The 16,931-nt window shown below is 59.9% G+C and overlaps 9 protein-coding genes across 9 annotated transcripts; 3 read left to right on the top strand and 6 right to left on the bottom strand.

The window, feature by feature from the left end:
* Window positions 1-69: 69 nt before the first annotated feature.
* On the top strand, window positions 70-2,083 carry BBBOND_0209860 (T-complex protein 1 delta subunit, putative; the record flags this gene model as incomplete). The annotated part of the gene is made up of 3 exons (XM_012912565.1): window positions 70-178; window positions 220-362; window positions 728-2,083. 3 exons carry the CDS (start codon window positions 70-72, stop codon window positions 2,081-2,083), a joined length of 1,608 nt encoding a protein of 535 aa, XP_012768019.1.
* A 502-nt stretch (window positions 2,084-2,585) lies between these two features.
* On the bottom strand, window positions 2,586-3,969 carry BBBOND_0209850 (hypothetical protein, conserved; the record flags this gene model as incomplete). Its single annotated transcript, XM_012912564.1, has 4 exons — window positions 2,586-3,625; window positions 3,664-3,719; window positions 3,771-3,870; window positions 3,906-3,969. 4 exons carry the CDS (start codon window positions 3,967-3,969, stop codon window positions 2,586-2,588), a joined length of 1,260 nt encoding a protein of 419 aa, XP_012768018.1.
* Window positions 3,970-4,031: 62 nt separating this feature from the next.
* On the bottom strand, window positions 4,032-5,720 carry BBBOND_0209840 (hypothetical protein, conserved; the record flags this gene model as incomplete). The annotated part of the gene is made up of 2 exons (XM_012912563.1): window positions 4,032-4,103; window positions 4,140-5,720. 2 exons carry the CDS (start codon window positions 5,718-5,720, stop codon window positions 4,032-4,034), a joined length of 1,653 nt encoding a protein of 550 aa, XP_012768017.1.
* Window positions 5,721-6,174: 454 nt separating this feature from the next.
* On the bottom strand, window positions 6,175-7,164 carry BBBOND_0209830 (RNA-binding protein, putative; the record flags this gene model as incomplete). The annotated part of the gene is made up of 4 exons (XM_012912562.1): window positions 6,175-6,582; window positions 6,664-6,815; window positions 6,858-6,956; window positions 7,035-7,164. 4 exons carry the CDS (start codon window positions 7,162-7,164, stop codon window positions 6,175-6,177), a joined length of 789 nt encoding a protein of 262 aa, XP_012768016.1.
* Window positions 7,165-7,658: 494 nt separating this feature from the next.
* On the bottom strand, window positions 7,659-8,984 carry BBBOND_0209820 (Protein RRP5 homolog; the record flags this gene model as incomplete). The annotated part of the gene is made up of 5 exons (XM_012912561.1): window positions 7,659-7,770; window positions 7,816-8,019; window positions 8,057-8,217; window positions 8,256-8,690; window positions 8,727-8,984. 5 exons carry the CDS (start codon window positions 8,982-8,984, stop codon window positions 7,659-7,661), a joined length of 1,170 nt encoding a protein of 389 aa, XP_012768015.1.
* Window positions 8,985-9,181: 197 nt separating this feature from the next.
* Window positions 9,182-11,527, bottom strand: BBBOND_0209810 (programmed cell death protein,putative; the record flags this gene model as incomplete). The annotated part of the gene is made up of 1 exon (XM_012912560.1): window positions 9,182-11,527. The coding sequence occupies one exon, from the start codon at window positions 11,525-11,527 to the stop codon at window positions 9,182-9,184; it is 2,346 nt and encodes a 781-aa protein (XP_012768014.1).
* A 1,106-nt stretch (window positions 11,528-12,633) lies between these two features.
* BBBOND_0209800 (translation initiation factor 3 subunit 10, putative) lies at window positions 12,634-15,600 on the top strand (the record flags this gene model as incomplete). The annotated part of the gene is made up of 1 exon (XM_012912559.1): window positions 12,634-15,600. The coding sequence occupies one exon, from the start codon at window positions 12,634-12,636 to the stop codon at window positions 15,598-15,600; it is 2,967 nt and encodes a 988-aa protein (XP_012768013.1).
* Window positions 15,601-15,812: 212 nt separating this feature from the next.
* BBBOND_0209790 (dynein light chain 1, putative) lies at window positions 15,813-16,106 on the top strand (the record flags this gene model as incomplete). The annotated part of the gene is made up of 1 exon (XM_012912558.1): window positions 15,813-16,106. The coding sequence occupies one exon, from the start codon at window positions 15,813-15,815 to the stop codon at window positions 16,104-16,106; it is 294 nt and encodes a 97-aa protein (XP_012768012.1).
* Window positions 16,107-16,141: 35 nt separating this feature from the next.
* On the bottom strand, window positions 16,142-16,710 carry BBBOND_0209780 (RNA polymerase subunit 8c, putative; the record flags this gene model as incomplete). The annotated part of the gene is made up of 3 exons (XM_012912557.1): window positions 16,142-16,265; window positions 16,300-16,451; window positions 16,549-16,710. The coding sequence occupies 3 exons, from the start codon at window positions 16,708-16,710 to the stop codon at window positions 16,142-16,144; spliced, it is 438 nt and encodes a 145-aa protein (XP_012768011.1).
* Between the last annotated feature and the right edge of the window lie 221 nt (window positions 16,711-16,931).

Raw genomic sequence — 16,931 nt, 5'->3', positions numbered from 1 at the left:
ATCGGTCTAGGCTACACCGCTACTCGAGCGTCTACGCCAACGCCGTCAGGCCACGAGCAGCCCGCGACGATGTCGAAGGTCGCAGCTGAGGCCCCGGCGCCTGCCGCCAAGAGCGGTGTGTGGAACCGCAACGAAAAACAGACCGACGTGCGCAAGCAGAACATCATCGCCGCGCGAGGTGGGTATTCTGCCGGCGTCTCAGTTGCTCATGTCACGCAGCCGTCGCCGACATGATCCGCACCTCCATGGGCCCGAGGGGCATGGACAAGATGATCCAGGACGGCAAGGCTGGCGTCGTTGTGACCAATGACGGCGCCACTATACTGAAGGAGCTCCGTCTGGCGCACCCTACTGCCAAAATGGTATGTTACTGGCTCCCTATTCTATGGTCGTGGACTTGTTGATGTTGCACGTACCCTTTGCGTGACCTGGTCGAACCGATGGCGGTTGCCGCCATGCCTAACGTCGGATTCCACGCGGAGTCACCTTCGAACCATGTGGAACCGTGCAAATTGATCTCATTTGACGAGAGTCTCTTTTGAATTGCCGATTCGTAGTTGCGTGGTTGGTGTTGGTGTTGGTGTTGATGTGATGAGCTCGCCGTTCTCCAAAAGCTGAGTGGCGTGTTCATGGATCTCCCTATGGCGCCTCAGCCTGTATGGCGATGCCGTATTAAATTTACAATAGTGTTTCTATCGCCAATAAGCACCTGTTAATCTGTCTGCAGATGGTCGAGTTGAGCAAGTCACAGGATGTGGAGGCCGGAGACGGCACCACTACCGTCATCGTCGTGTGCGGCGCTCTGCTCGAGATGGCCGACAACCTGCTGAACCAAGGCATCCACCCGCAGACTGTGGCCAACAGCTTCAAGATGGCCGTCGAGAAGTGCGAGGAACTGATGGAGGAGATCGCGCAACCCATCAGCCTGGACGACAAGGAGACGCTGACCAACATCGCTGCCATCTCTCTGCACTCGAAGGTGGTCTCCACCAACGCCTCGCTGCTGGCCCCAATCGCCGTGGACAGCGTGCTCGCGGTCATGGACGAGAAGGACTCGACCAACGTGGACCTGAACAACATCCGCGTGGTCAAGAGCATCGGCGGCACCGTGGAGGACACCGAAATGGTGAACGGCCTGGTGCTGACGCAGCAGAAGATCATCCGCGTCGCAAGCGGCCCCACCCGCGTGGTGAACGCCAAGGTCGGGCTAATCCAATTCTGCCTGTCGCCGCCCAAGACCGACATGGAGAACACGATTGTCGTGAAGGACTACCAGTCCATCGACCGTATCATGCGCGAGGAAAGGCTCATCACTGCTCGCATGGTCAAGCAGATTGCTGCGACCGGCTGCAACGTGCTGCTCATCCAGAAGTCCATTTTGAGGGACGCCGTCACCGACCTGTCGCTTGACTACCTGGCTAAGGCCAAGATCATGGTCATCAAGGACATCGAGCGCGAGGACATCGAGTTCATCACGCGCGCCATCGGTTGCGAGGAGGTTGCCAGCCTGGACCACTTCACGAAGGAGAAGCTGGGGACGGCGGAGCTTGTGGAGTCCGAGTTCGAGGGCGGCCAGCAGATCGTCAAGATAACCGGCGTCAACATGAAGAAGACCGCGTCTGTGCTCGTTCGCGCCTCCAACAGCCTGATGCTGGACGAGGCTGAGCGTTCGCTGCACGACGCCCTTTGTGTGGTGCGTTGTCTCGTGAAGAAGCGCGCCATCGTGGCCGGCGGCGGCGCCACGGAGATGGCGCTGTCCCAGAGGCTTGGGGCGTGGGCCCGCACGCTGCACGGCGTGGAGCAGGTCTGCATCAAGGCATTCGCAGAGGCCCTGGAGGTCGTGCCGTACACCCTGGCTGAGAACGCCGGGCTGCACCCCCTCAAGGTCATCACCGAGCTGCGCAACAGGCACTTGGAGGAGGGCGGCACCAAGTTCGGCATCAACTCCAAGAAGGGCGCCGTGTCGAACATGATGGACGACAAGGTGATCCAGCCCATGTTGGTGACGCTGTCCGCGCTGAAGCTGGCCACTGAGACCGTGATGATGATCCTCAAGATTGACGACATTGTGCTCTGCCGCTAACTTCGCTTTGTCGGCGGCCCATTCGCAGTTTGAAGGCGACTGAACCATCATCGGCGGCGACCATCGGACGCGCCAACTATCAAGTTGCTAATGTTTTACCATTTATACTGCTTTCGCAGCGCCTTGGATCCGCGACCAGTTACCGTTACGTGTATCGCCCTACTCAGCGGCATCCGTCCCATATGGCTTCTTGTCGCCCCAAGTCGCAGCAGCGCCCAACGGCCCAGCACGAGCCGCAAATGCACGCGGACACGCACCCGCCGGCAAAGGAGGAATCATACTATTACAGATTAACATTAACTCAAGTGAAGATATTGGCTTTGTATGGCGACCAACGGAGTCATTGCAGCCGTTGCATCTGGCCAGACAGTCGTGTCAGTTTGTGGTCGGGCGGCGACGCCCCTGTTCCGGGTTCCACGCGTCCCCTCCATTGCTATCTGTCCACCACTACAAGCGAGCTTTGCCGCTACGCTCCTGCGCACAGGAGGCCCCACGGCCCCACTCAGAACCCTGGTCCGGCGTTGTTGGAGTACCGGAATATCTGCAGGTGCCCGTCGTAGCCCGCGGTGACGAATAGGCCTCCTCCCAAGGACGTGATGGCGGATATCCCCGGCCACTTGGTATTGCGCGGCCCGTCGAAATTGCAGTTGAGCGTGCCCTCGAGGTTGAACGCGGGTATCTGGTACATGTTAAGCACGCCGGACTTTTTGCCCAGTAGCAGGACGTCCCCCCGCTCGCTTTGCATTCCATCCATGGCCGTGAGGGCGACTCCATCTCCCGGCACGCGGTACACCATCTCCACGTTCGCATCGAGCACCACGCAGTCGCCTGAGTGCAGCGCCACGATGACGTGCTGCCCGTATCGCACCATCGCCTTTGCGAAGTCGTTGGGTATCGGTGTGGTCCGGACCACGCTCAGGGTGGTGAGGTCAATGACGGTGATGGAGTTCCCCGCGGCCCATAGCTTCCGATTGACTCCGTCGTTGACCTCCAGCAGGCACGATATGGTGGTGTTGGTGGCGATGGTGTTGACGCATGTGAATCCGTTGGTTGCGCTGTCGAAGCTCCAAATGCATATCTTCCCCTGCTCGCACGCCGTCAGCACGGCCGTGTCCACCAGAATGGCGGTCGTCACTGGCGCCGAGTGCCCGTATATGAGTGTGGATGTGCCGGTAGGGATGTGGTACACTGATATGTGCCCCGTGCGCAGCCCCGCGAAGAGGCAGTCGTTGATGCAGCGCATGCTGAATACGACCTGGTCCGACGAGCGCCTATTCCTCGGCTGGTATGAGTTCTTGTCTACATATTGGACGTTCAGCGTGAACGAAGTCTGCTCCATCAGGGAGATGCCGCCGTTGATGTCGCCCGCTAGCGAGAGCCTCTTGACGCTGGTGCCCTGGCCCGTGGCGAACAGCTCCAGCCGCGTGTCGCTCACGCGGCACACGGCGAGCGTGTACACGCCCTTGTGGCAGACGTCTTGCAGGAAGCATACTCTCTTCAGGGTGTGGCGGTAGAGGCACTTGGCGCCGAAGCGGCATTGATCTGCGGTCGGTCCATTTCTTGCCACTGTCGCGACCTACCGTTCAGCGCATGATGCCTGCAGATTGTGTTTTCGGAGTCCGGCCTCCCTCCTCGCCTGCGCCAGTTGACTCCCGTACGGCAGCGCGTGCGCGCCGTGGACACTCACCTCGAGGGGTTGTTGCTGCGATAGTTGCCGCCAGGGTTTCCCTGCCCGCGCATCGTGTAGTCCTCTCGTGGACCGCTGTTGCGCGGCGCGTACCAGACGTCTGCGCAGGTTGTCTGAACGACGCGAGTAGCCTACCACCCACGTAGTTGCTGTTACCGGGGCCACCGCCATGATACTGCCCGCCCCGGCCGCCGTACATTTTCACGGACATACATGGAAATACTACGAGTGATTAGGTGAGTCGGTTGCCGCTGCGGCGCGTCAGTACAGGTCGCTGTCTGTGATGTCGCAGCACCACCTCACAAAGTGGTTCAGTGCCGCCGGTACTTGCACCTGCACGCGATGGAATTATATTAGCGCTAAACACACCTCTCCGAGCGCCATCGGCCGTGCGCGTTCGCGGTATCCCGCGGGCGAATTCCGGTACTCCGCGGCGGCCCTGTCGCGCTGCGTCTGCCTGTGCTGCTGGAGGCTCGCTTCGTACTCCGGCATCCGGTTCGCGCGGTACTGGTAGTCCATCTGCCTGCGGGAGGTCGCCACGCGCAGCGCCTCGTCCTGGGCGTCGCGGAGTTCGTCGTGGCTCATGTGTCCGACGCTGAACTCCAGGATGGCGCTGCCGGCGAGGTGGTTGTCGTCGCTGATGATGTTCACGCGCAGCGGGTGCTGCCTCACGAGCGACTCGATGTGTAGCTTCATGCGTCCGACTACGGTCTCTATCTGGTTGACGTGCTCCAGCACCTTCAGAAAGACGTAGATCTCGCCCTGCCACGGGATCTTGATAACATCGCCACGCAAGTCACAGTTAGCGCTGTTTGGCCGGTCGTTCGGGATCCCCCAGCGCGGACGCGAGCGGTAAGCGCCGTAGTTCTCTGTCGTGGGGTCGAAATACGCCACGAGACTGTAGGCGACCTTGTTCACGGAATTGGTGGATGCAGGCACGTTTTCCAACCGTTGCAGCTTGAAAACAGCGGCCTTGACAAAGTCCGTGGCCACGGGATGCAGCATGCGTTGCATTCCTGTGACGGCAGGGTTCGCGGCCATATCGTCAAAGCTGCGGAACACGCCCGCCGCCGCGTTGTAGGTGCGGCCCATGGACGTCGCAAACGCCTGGGCCGCACTCGCAGGCCGCGGCGTCGTATGCGCAGAGTAGGGCTCGTATGCAGGCGCTGGCGATCCTGGGAAGCTGGGCGCGGGGCCGTCGAATGTGAACTGGTTCCTCACCACAGCCGGAGCGGGCTGCGCCACGGGAGGCGAGCATACGTGTACCGGAGTCGCCTGAGTTGCAACGCCGTACGGCATCAGGGGCGACACGCACGTGTATTCGCGATTTACCACGGGATTCACCACGTAAGACGTGCCCGTGCCAACCTGCATTGGCGGCGACGAGTAGAACCGCGGCGGGTGTTGCGGCGCCTGGCACTGCGTGGTAGCCTGCGACTCATTGTCTGTATTCAAGTTTCTGGAGATCTGCGATATGTGAGTCGTGAACGACTGCACCGATGGACTCGTGGCGGGCACCACCCTGACCGTGCTCCTCGGCTCGATGAACGATTCCTCGATCGGCGTAGACGGCACCGAACGTATGGTCGAGGCCGCAACCGTGTTCACCACGCTTGAGGACGGCACGCTAAAGGACGACGGCAGCGCATTACCATCCTGGGGCAGCTTGATCCAGGTTCCGGTCTCCCGGTCATAGGAGTAGTGGATCGGCGGGAGGTAGACAGCCGGCAGCTCCGAAACTCCGGCGATGTGTGTCCTGAGGGGCGTCGCAACCGAGCTCGTAACCGTGCATGGCGTCGTCACCGAGTGCACATCGCTCGCAGTCGGAGACGCAGCGGTGTCGGTAGGGCGTGCATCGCTCCCGCTCGCGGCGACATCCGCCTGTATAGCCTCCTCAGGTGCTGCCATCGAGCCAGGCGTAGTAGGCGACCCCGCAGCAACATCACTCATTGTTTCATCTACGCGAAATTGACGGAACAGATGCGATTCCAGAATTACGCGGCACGGTACGTCTTAGACGGCCACGTCCAATGGTCGGGGGACCAGTAGAGATAGCACGATCGTTCGCGGAGCGTACCAAATTACGCGGCAAAGTATTAGTCGTCGGAAGTCCCGATACGCCAATTGCCAACGGAATATTGCGTAGGCTGGTCGACACACCTTGGGTGGAGGCGTTCGACTCGGAAACAACCAGGGTGCACAGGTGTGCAAGGACACTTACACTTCACAGTGAGCCTGTGCAAACAAATAACGGCTGTCTGACGAATGTGCCGGCTGCCAGCCCCGGTGAGTCTCTTAACGTAGCAACTCGAGCGGCGTCCAGACGCGACCCTCGGAATGTCTGTTTGACAATCCTGGCGTCTAACTTTGGGTCGCGGCGGTGGTGTGTATTTCTTTTACGGTTTTATCGATAACGTCTGCTGTCCCGGTGGCGGTCGCGTCTGTCACTGCGGTGCTCGTGCCTGGAGCGGTCGCGGCTCCTGCTGCGTCGCCTCTCCCGGTCCTCCCTTTTCCTGTGTCTTTCACGTGACCTTTCGCGGTGGCGGTGTCTACTACGCGATGACGATCGTCGGTCATGTTTTTTCGCGTCATCGTCGGGCGTACTGTCTTTCCGCAACGATGCCTCGAATTCTTGAGCCCATCGCTCGTCCTCATCCAGGTTGTCCTGAGGGTTGCTTTGCGGCTTGGGACGGTGGTGGTGTGCCTCGCGCAGCACCGCTTCGCTAGAGGTCACGTAGTACTTTCCAATACCCTGGCCTTCGGCGCCCGTGGGAGTATACTCCTTGCGAATCTTGTTCCCCTCGTCATCCTCCTGCGAACGCGTGAGCGGCGTCGACAAACCGGGCTGCTGCGCCAGTGGCTGGTACATGCCGCGGCCAGAAGCGTGACCCACCTCGTCCTCGTATTCCACTGGAGCCTTGTAGTCCAGCACGTGGTCCACGCGTATGCGTCTGCCCAGCAGCGTGCAGCCGTTGAAGTTGTCGACCGCCAGGATGGTGCTGCGCTGGTCCTTGTAGCCCAGGAAGCAGTACCCGAGCGATGCGCCTGCACGCATGTGATAGACTGCCGTTGCTGTAATACACCAACCTGTCTTCCGATCGCGCTTTAGATGCACGTCGATGGGCTCTCCGAACTGCGAGAAGACGATGACGATATCACCTTCCGTCATGCGCTTGTCTAATCCGCCTGAAGGCCGTCAGACACGGTAACGAAACAGGCCGCCACTTCGGGCGCTACCCTCGTATATCGCCACAAACCACCTACCGATGTAGATATAGCAGGAATCCTTGTACTGGTGGTGCCACGACGATGGTCCTATGATCCCCTGCTGCAGCTCGAGCTCCGATAGGCGCTCGATGGCCGTTATGTTCGCCGAAGGGCCGGTCACCGACATCGTGACACTAATTGCCGTGCAGTAATGGCGATGCACCTGACCAAATCAGGTCCTGCGTTGTCGCGCCGCAGCGCTGCTAAGACGCCGCTCCCTCAGAGCCGTGATAGGAGCTATCTCAGCCACCCTCCACAGGGCGAAACGGGGCAATTTGGGCGCATTGTAGCGACGTATCGACTCCCTAAAAATCCACAGGTAGTATATGTAAACAGTGGCAGGTCTCCCGCCGCAGAAGGCTACGCTTCTACACACTGCTCGGACAACGGGGCGGCCGCATAGGAAGGATCCGTGACCGACAACACCGCGCAACGGCGACAGATGTATGCGGCACCCTAGAGTGTGTAACGAGTAAAAACTTAGGCACGCACTGGTTCACTGGCTGCCGGGCATTGGCAGCTTTCGGTTACATGGCCTGTCAACGTACGGGCGTGGAGGCTGCGACAGCACCGCCCAAAGCGCCACATGTAGACCTTTGCGATACATTATCGCTACTGCGATTACACCTGTGGCTTCAGCTTCGCCTCCACGTGCTCCACGTACTCCAGCGCCTTCTGCTGAACCAGCGCCTTCGACTTGTCGTCGCCGTGGGTGCATTCGAACTCCAGCCACCTACACATCATCATCAGGTCAACGGCTGTGCGGCAGCGAACTCACTTCTGGAAGATGACCTTCATCTTCTTTGGTTTCAGGTCCAGCGTGATGATCCGCAGGAAGAGGTTGCGCACCGCACGGAGCGCCTCAGGGCGCTTCTTCCCCGAGCCCTCCAGCTGGAACTTTATGTACGCGCAGATGTACTGCATCCAGACGTCCATGCGCCGCGGGTTGTCCAGCAACAAATTCTCAAACAGCATCTGCCCGCTGCAGCAGTGTGAATTTTGAAATGACGGCGACGCACCGGTCGGCAGACGCATGCTTGAACTCGAGCAATGCGGTCGACGTGATCATGTAAACCTTCTTGTGGCTCGGTATACGGACCAGGCACTTTTCGTAGACCTGCCTGGCCGCCTCGAAGTCACGCACGTGCTCGTACAGCAGCCGCAGATAGGTATTCCATACCTGCACCAAACGTGCCATTGTGTAATCCAGGCACCAACCTTTTTCGATTTTCCGAACTTCTTGAGCGCCGAATCGCATATTTCGACCGCGTCCTCGAAACGCCTGTTCTTGACAAAAATGTTCACCAGCTTGAGGTGCATTGTCTTGGGGTGGTTGAAACGGAGCGACTCCTGGAACACCTCCTTGACGCGGTCGCCGAACAGGCACTCCATGTTGAGGTAGGCGACCCATAGCGTCTGTCGCTCCTGCAGCGCTCGGAAATCGATGCGCTCCAGCCCTCGTCGGACCACTTCGCGTGCACCCTCCAGGCTGCCGTTCTTCAGGTGGAAGGCCATGTACTCCATCCAGAGCGCAGCCGAGTTGCCGCCTGCCACTACGCGCTTCTCAAACCCGAGTACGCTGTCAGGAGTTTCCGCGAGCTCTTCCTCTGCGATGCGCTGCTCCGACTCCCGAATCTTCGATTCCTTGGCCAGCTGAATGCAATGTGCGTACTCCGAACAGCAGCTCACCTCGGCGGAGTGGTCGAATTTGGTCGCTTCCACACGAGCGCGTTTCTTTTTGGGTTTGCTGGGTTTTTCAACCGCTGGAGCGGCTGGCTGCTCTTTGTCGGCTGCCACTTGCGATAGAATGTCATCCGCGAGGTCCCAAGACACCGGCTCATACTCGGATTCCACCGTCTGCTTGGCGGTTTTATCTTTCTTGTCCGACTTCCGCTTCACGGATTTGCCGGGGACGCGCCTATTGGCGCTCTTGCCCAGGGAGCCCATGCTCGCAACCACCTACGAGCAGGGGACAGACGTGACCGCGGCAACACAAGTCTATGCACGTACACATCGACTGGAACCCGCTATAAATTGCGAAGAATTTAGTTATTGTTGCTCGGGTGGCCAAACTGCGCCACCCTAAGGTGTTAGTGGGCGTCCCACCATCAGGAGCAGGCGTTGTTATGCACATCGCCAGTTATTCAGGCCTCCGCCTTTCTACGTTTGCGCGAGCTCACGTAGTTGGTGAATACCTTCTTGCATTCTGCGCGTCGAATCTCACGCTGGCGCTTGGAGCGGGCGCGAGCGAGCGCCTTAAGCGAGGCCATCTTGTCGTGCCTTACCGTCACGTAAAAGGCGCGTCGGCGGGCATCAGCCCGCGTGACCACAGCTCTAACGAGGGCTCCGTGGCTCATGTCCAGCCCTTGTAGCTCCGCTTCGCGCAACTCGCTCTGATCCAGTGTTGTCTGCAGCTCGTTGTAGAATCTGACATACACTGTCTCGTCGACCTTATCCTTTGCCTTCGAGTCCTTTTCGCCCGTGCGTTTAACTCGCCAAATGTAACCCAGAAACTCCTTGCCCACAGCCGTCTGCTGGAACGACGTTAAAGGGGCGGGATCCTTGCGCATGCTGCGCTTCGCCGTAAGCAGCAATACGCTGTGAACGTGGTCATACCGCAACACCCGCAACTTCAAAGTGCCGCCTACAACCATGTTATCCGGCACGTGCGGTAACGGGACATCCGTGAGGTGCTCCAGCTGGACCTTTCCGTGGACCAGCTTCGACAGCCGGACACTGACCCCGGAGTTCGACACCTTGGTTATCACGCCCTTCACCGACGTGCCACCCCGCAGCTGAAACGGCGACAACGCGGTTTCGGTGAGCAGTGACTCGCGCATGCTAACACGGACAAAACGCGTCAGGTAGTCGAATTCCAGCTCGGCCGCAGCGTGCACGCTACCAGAGCTGAATGCCAGGGCGATTTGAGGGGCTGAAGTCCCCTTCGCGCCCATTGACTTGTCAGAATCGTCTTTACCTTCGTCACACAGATTCGACGGGTCGCAGTATCCGAGATCACCATACGTGTAATTCAGTGCCTCGGGCCCACCTTTCCGAGCCAGCTGCCCGTCGTTCCTCACCCTGCACAGCGCAAATACGACACCGTGTCCGGGGATGCTTCTCAGCACCTTGCCGTACGTCTTGCGCCCGCTATAAATCAGCTGGTGAGGGTGACCCTTCGGGCCCTTCCAGTTGACTATGTCGGAAAGCAGCGACACGTACACCGTCTTCTGCCAGTGATTGACGTACAAAACGCGTCCTACAACGTGGTCCTCTAAGCCCAACGGCGAATCCGATTCCGCACCTGGAAGCGCATACGTCTTCGACTTCCGTTTCACCTTCGATTTACCGTCCGCAGTGGACGCATCAACGTCGGCCTCCTTTTCATCATCGGATTCCATTTCCCCGTCATCCGTGTTGTCTTCAGGGCGCCGTGGCGAATAGCTCACCACTGAGTGAACCGCCGGCACTGTCGCAGTCAGGCCGTTGAGGCACTTGACGTCGAAACCGTAGTTCACCTTGAACTCCGCGTTGCCGCTGAGTGCGGACGCTGGATAGTGTATATCCGATATCTCGCCCACCAGCAGCAGGCCTGGTCGCACGCAGAGTATGGGTAGCTGGCAATCCGTGGATACCGGCACATCGCACTGCCACGGCCACTTGCACGATACCAGTTTGCGCGCGACGTTGACGGAGTCGACGACCACGTACACGGTCGAACCCAGCGGCAAGCTGCGCAACGAATCGAAACTGCGCCCCTTTTTGGCAGCTTGTTTACCACCATTGGTCTTGGCAGCTTGTTTACCTCCGCTGGCCTCAACACCCTTGCCTGATTTGGCATCCTCTGCTGCAGCATCCTTCGCATCATCATCGGCGTCAACATCCTCACTAGCAGCGGCGGGTGTACCTGCCGTCTGCTCATCGTCGTACTTGGCGAAGCCCCGGACGTCGTCCGCTCCCGCCAGGTTGAAGGAGAGCAGGATTCCGTGGTCTTCGTGGGCCACCAGAGAGGCTGGCAGCAGCATCCCCGGCGTAATCGTGGCCAGAGATAGCCCCTTGTTGATGACAGAAGGCCGCATACTGAGGTACGCGAACCCGTTCTTCACCTCCAGCACGGAGCATACCACGTGGGAGCCTACGCTGAATGAGCCCTGGGTGACGTGGTCCGGCCGGCTTTTGGCCGCCTGCGCACCGTCTACAACGTCCGAAGAGCGCACGAATCCGCTGAGTCCGCCGGGGAGGTGGATCCGTAGCCCGGTGGGCGCCACGACGGCTACGCTGCCGAGTACCAACGACCCGGCTTCGAGGCTTTCGAGTGTGGGCAGCCGGCCCCGCTGATCGGCTAGCTTCGCCGAGCGTTTCGGCTGCGGCCGCGCGAAGAGGCTGGGCGCCTGAGCCTGCTGAGCCGCGGCACGACTGCGCCGCCTGGGCTCCCCTAGCGGCTGCAGCACCACCTCGCTTGAACGAGGGAAGTCTTCCTCAGCTTCCATTCGTCCGCGAACCGTGGAAACTATTGCGATCTATTGTGATGTTTGCACATCACGAAGAAAGTATGTGTTGGAGTATCCCTGAAATACGCGCCTTCTCTCGCCGGCAACCCTCCGGCCGCGCGCCTTCCAAGGACACAGGGTACCGAAAGTATGCCGAACCACCGGCGTCCCCGAAAGGCGCCTATTATGCGTAATCTAACTCAGCTATGTGACGCTTTCAAAGCGAGAAGAGGGTGTAAATGCGCTAGAACCCATCCATCCAGGGATGTCTGGAACGGGAGTCACTCGGCTCCCAGCGTCCGGTATTACCGATAGACCGTGACCTATAACTACCACAACAGCAAAACACAGACGCCGCGTAACCGACAGACCATATGACCCGCCGCTAATGTCTGAATGTGTATAAACCGCTGCCGGTGTCCAACGCCGGCGAACCGCTGTCAACTAAACCACACACCTCTTATCACGCCCTACTTCACCAGCACAGTCCGCCATTTGATCGTAATCAATCACGGGAGCCGGCGTGAAGCGGGTAGACCTCCGGTTGCGGTTATGTGTAAGGCAGCCGCAGGCGTATGGTCCCTGGCGAGCAGGCGTTGGGTATTGGCCGGGCGAGAGACCGATCGAAGCGTTATTTCGCCGACGACACGTGCTGCGAATACCTCCGGCACAAACTTCCTCGCGGCAGGTCTACCTCCGCCCGAGGCAACGGCCTCCCCATTTAATGACCCAACCGCACGTTTCTCCCGGCCGCGTACGCCGGGATTCCACTAACACGTTACGTCGTAGTTCGACGTTAAAACGTTTTGCGCTGGGCCTAATCGGCTTACTTGTCACGTGTAGCGCCCGTTTACACCGAGGCTCAGCCTTCGGGCGCGCGGCGTAGGCTCCTTTAGGGACACGGAAATCTCACACGTCGGCAAGAGGCGCTACTGCGGTGAACACACCGCGCGCAATTGGCGAGGCGGGTTATCGAACACCGTCGCAGTTCGTCCGCAAGATCGCTGGGCTCGCCATCCGTAGCGCAGCGCCCGACTGATTGCGGCGGCTAACTACCGATCGGGCGTCGCTGTAGGAGTACCCAACGGACTTTATAACTTTGCAAGATGCACAACTTTCAGAAGCCTGAGAACGCGCTCAAGCGTGCTGCCGAGCTTCGTGCCATCGGCCAGAATGACGAGGCGCTGCAGATTCTGCACTCTGCCATTGGCCACCGGTCGTTCCGCATCCAGGGATGGGACATGGTGCAGGAGCAGATCATGCTGGAGTACGTCGCGCTGTGCATAGCGCAGGACAAGCTCCGCATGGCGAGGGACGGTCTTCACCAGTACCGTCTGGTCGCGCAGCACGCGAACGTGACCTCGCTCGGTAAGGTCGTGGTTGAACTGCTGGACCACGCGGAGGAGCGTCTGCGTCGCATCAAGGCCGACATCGCGGCCGACAAGAGCAAGGCCGAGGACCTGGAGAAGGCCAAGCTGAGCGCCGGCCTCGACGCCGAGTACAGCGAGTCGCCCGAGGAGATCATGGTCTTCACGCTGCAGCTGGAGGTGCGCGACGCGACCGCCAGGTCGCTGCACAGCGTCTTTCGGTTCTTGTGGGAGACCTACAAGATGATCCTGGACATTATGCGCGCGACGCCGAAGCTCGAGAAGGTGTACCACGACACTGCCCGGAAGGCCATCCAGTTCTGCCGGGAGAACGAGCGCCTGTCCGAGTTCAAGCGTCTGTGCGAGGTGCTGCGTGCGCACAACACGTTTTTGATGAGGGTGAAGCACAAGCCTGAGATGGAGTGCATGCTGAAGCCCGAGCTGCACATCGAGACGCGCATCAACCAGCTGGTGGCCGCGTGCGACATGTCGCTGTGGAAGGAGGCCTTCAACACCGTGGAGGACCTGTACACGCTGGGGATCCGTGATTACATCACCAAGACGTTCCAGGGCTCCGTTTCCGTGCTGGGCCAGCAGAAGGAGAAGCTGCTGAAGTGGCTGGCCATTTTCTACGAGAAGCTGGCTATCATCTTCTCGGTGTCTGACCTGCACCTGTTCCACGCGCTTGCGGTGCTGAGATACGTGATGCACATCCGCATGTACAAGAAGAAGGTGGCCCCGGAGGACGTGCAGTACATGTGCTCCAAGGCAGTGCTGGCGGTTCTCGCCGTGCCCGACACCAACAAGAACGGCGCCGACTCCGGCGAGCTGATAACTCCGATGCCGACGTCGGCGTACGAGATGCACAAGCGCATGGCCGCTCTGCTGGGCTACAACAGCATCCCCACCCGCGAGTCGCTGCACTACGCGCTCGTGGTGAAGAACATCCTCCCCATGGCGGACGACAACACCAAGAAGCTGTACGAGCTCATGCAGGGCCAGAGCAACACGTCGCTGCAGCTCTGCAAGCAGGTGCTTCCGCTGCTGACCGAGACCGCTGAGCCCGAGTGCGCGACTGCGCCCGCCCCGCCGTGCGCCACGTACATAAAGGCCGAGCGTCAGGTGCCCAACACCGTGAAGATAAAGTTCTTCGACAAGCTGTCGAACTACTACCCCAAGGTCAAGGCCGTGGTGTTCCGCAAGGTGCTGAACAACATCTCCAAGGTGTACGCCAACATGACCATCGACTTCTTCGTGAACTCCATCTGCCCCAGGGAGTTTTACCCGTGGAACGACGCGGAGAAGTACATTGTGGACCTGGTGCAGCGCGGTTTCTGCCACATCCGTCTGGACTACTCCAGCAAGGTGCTGTACTTCAACGCGTCCAAGGGCACCGCCGACTCCATCGCCGCCGTGCGGCACCAGCTGACTAACCTGGGCCGCAACCTGTACTACGCGATGCGCGTGCTCGACCCCGAGCAGTCGAAGCAGGCCGAGGACCGGCACCTGCAGCTGGTCGCGATGAAGAACAACATCGAGAAGGAGCGCACCAAGCTCATGAAGCGCACCAGCGAGATCTACCAGCGCCGCCAGGAGCACCAGGAGGAGCTGATGCGCGTGGAGGAGGAGCGCAAGAAGATGGAGATGGAGCAGAAGCTGCAGGAGGAGCGCGCGGAGAAGGAGCGCCGCGAGGAGGCGCTGCGTCAGATGGAGAAGCAGCGCAAGAAGGACGAGAAGATGAAGATGAAGCTGGAGACTGCGCAGCAGATGCTCAAAGCCATCCGCAAGCTGGGCGGCTCGCAGGGCACCAAGATCATCATCAAGGGCAAGACTCTGGACGAGATCAACGTGGAGGACGTGATGGACGGCTTCGTGAACTTCGACGACGTGGAGAAGGCGCAGGAGGAACTGAAGCTGCGCGAGCGCCAGGAGATCGCAAAGCAGAGGCGCGCGGAGGTGAAGCGCATCGACCACCTGGTCCGCGCGCTGCGGGAACACCAGCAGCAGCTCTACGCCGACTGGCAGAAGCGCGTGCTGGAGGATGACACCCGCCAGCTGATGGAGGTGCAAAAGAAGCGCGAGGCCATGTGGAAGGAGGACGCGGAGGCGCTGCAGCTGCAGAAGAACGCGCTCAAGGAGGTGGCCGCGGTCAAGGAGAAGTGGGTCAACGACAACGTGACGAGCATGAAGGCCGCCTACGACGCCGCCATTGCCGAGCAGCGCTCGCGGTTCCTGAAGAAGATGGTCGCCGATAAGATCCAGCGCGCCAGGGAACGGCGCGTGTCCGAGCTTCGTCGCCAGAAGGAGCTCGAGGAGGAGCGCAGGCTGGAGGAAGAGCGCATGAGGCAGGAGGAGGAGGAACGCAAGAAGCAGGAAGCCGAGGCTGAGAAGCAGCGCAAGCTGCAGGAGATCGCAGAGAAGCAGCGGCAGAAGGAGCTGGAGATCCAGCGCAGGCTCGACGAGCAGGCCGCGCGCGCAACACACAGCGCCGCCGCTCCGGACCTTAGGCGTTCCGAAACGTGGACCAAGTCGCAGCCTAGGGATGAGCCTGACCTCTGGCGTTCGGATTCTCGCCGCGTCGACGCCTCGCCGCAACGCAACAGCGGCAGCACCGTGGACAAGGACCGCAAGTTCAGGCCCTTCTCGCAGCGCTCTCGCGAACCCGCCGCACGGCGGGCCGACGACGCAGACACGTGGCGGCGATGAGCTGCTCCGCGCCAACACACACCTAATCAGTAACAGATACAAATAGCGTTGTGTCTATTCCCGTCTACAGTTCTGCGCCTTTCTTCGCGGGGTGGTGCCGCACTGCTCGTTACACACTCCTGCGCCAGCGCCGTTCCCGCCCACACAATCGCGGCCTGCGGGAACGTCCGACACAGGCCACCTCTGGAACGACGAACGACGCCGCGGAGCCAATGGTTGACAACGAGATCGCCGCGGGCATCCGCCCGGAGACCGTGGTGAAGCACGTCGACATGGACGAGCCCACGCGCAGGTTCGCCATCGACCTGGCCACTGAGGCCATCGAGAAGTACAAGATCGAGAAGGACATCGCGGCGTACATTAAGAAGGAGTTCGACAAGCGCTTCGAGCCCACGTGGCACTGCGTGGTCGGCCGTAACTTCGGGTCGTTCGTCACGCATGAAAAGCACTGCTTCATCTACTTCTACGTCGGCAACATGGCGATCCTGCTGTTCAGGAACGGGTAGCCACGTGCGTCATTCTGCCGCGCGCTGCTGCGAGGCTATCGCGCTGCGGTGATGCGGCGCGCCATGAGGTAAATGCGCATGTCCAGCTCCAGGTCGGCAACCACCTGCTTGTCCGCCGTGAGCGACATCAGCAGGCCGCCAAATGAGGCGTAGATAGTCCTACAGGCTATGTCCGCCATCTGCATTCGCCCACCTGCTCTCCGACGAGACGTCCTCGAACTTGAAAATCTTGCCGTACATCGCGTACTCGTAGTCCCGCATGAGGGACGGGAGCTCGTTGAAGTCGCTGAGGTTGACGTCCGATCCGCTGGGCAGCAGGTTGTTGGTGATGAGGATGTGCAGCAGCTGCACATTAACGTGAAAAGACAAACCAAAACGGGCAAATAATCATGAACATGTTTTATAGCGCTGCCGTAAGTGCACATTTGGGCGTTTGACTCACCGACTTGACGCTCACCGGGAAGATGTCGCTGTTGATGTCCAGCAGCAGCTCCGCGTCGAAACCGGTACTCTTGGCGCTGATTCGCGACACTCGCTCGAATTTTGAGTTGTCGATGGACCTGACCACGAAACGGTCCTCGAAGACGCACGTCACGGACGACATCGTGACGGTCCGCACCGGCCGGGCGCGAGGGTTTCAATGCGATAGCGTTCGGTCAGACGAAAGACCGAAACGTTCAATAGCTTCAACAAAAATCCAAATATGCGGAATTCGACTGCAACTCGGCGAGCAGAAGAGCGACGCGCCGCGGAATGGTCTGCGCGCCCCCTCCGCCTACGTCCGACACCCTTGCCAGTGGGAGGGACTCAGAACACTACCAACAT

Source organism: Babesia bigemina, assembly GCF_000981445.1.
Source record: "Babesia bigemina genome assembly Bbig001, chromosome : II".
Classification (NCBI taxonomy): Eukaryota; Apicomplexa; class Aconoidasida; order Piroplasmida; family Babesiidae; genus Babesia; species Babesia bigemina.
Note: the sequence above shows the minus strand (reverse complement) of the source record. Positions and strands in the feature narration are given on the sequence as shown.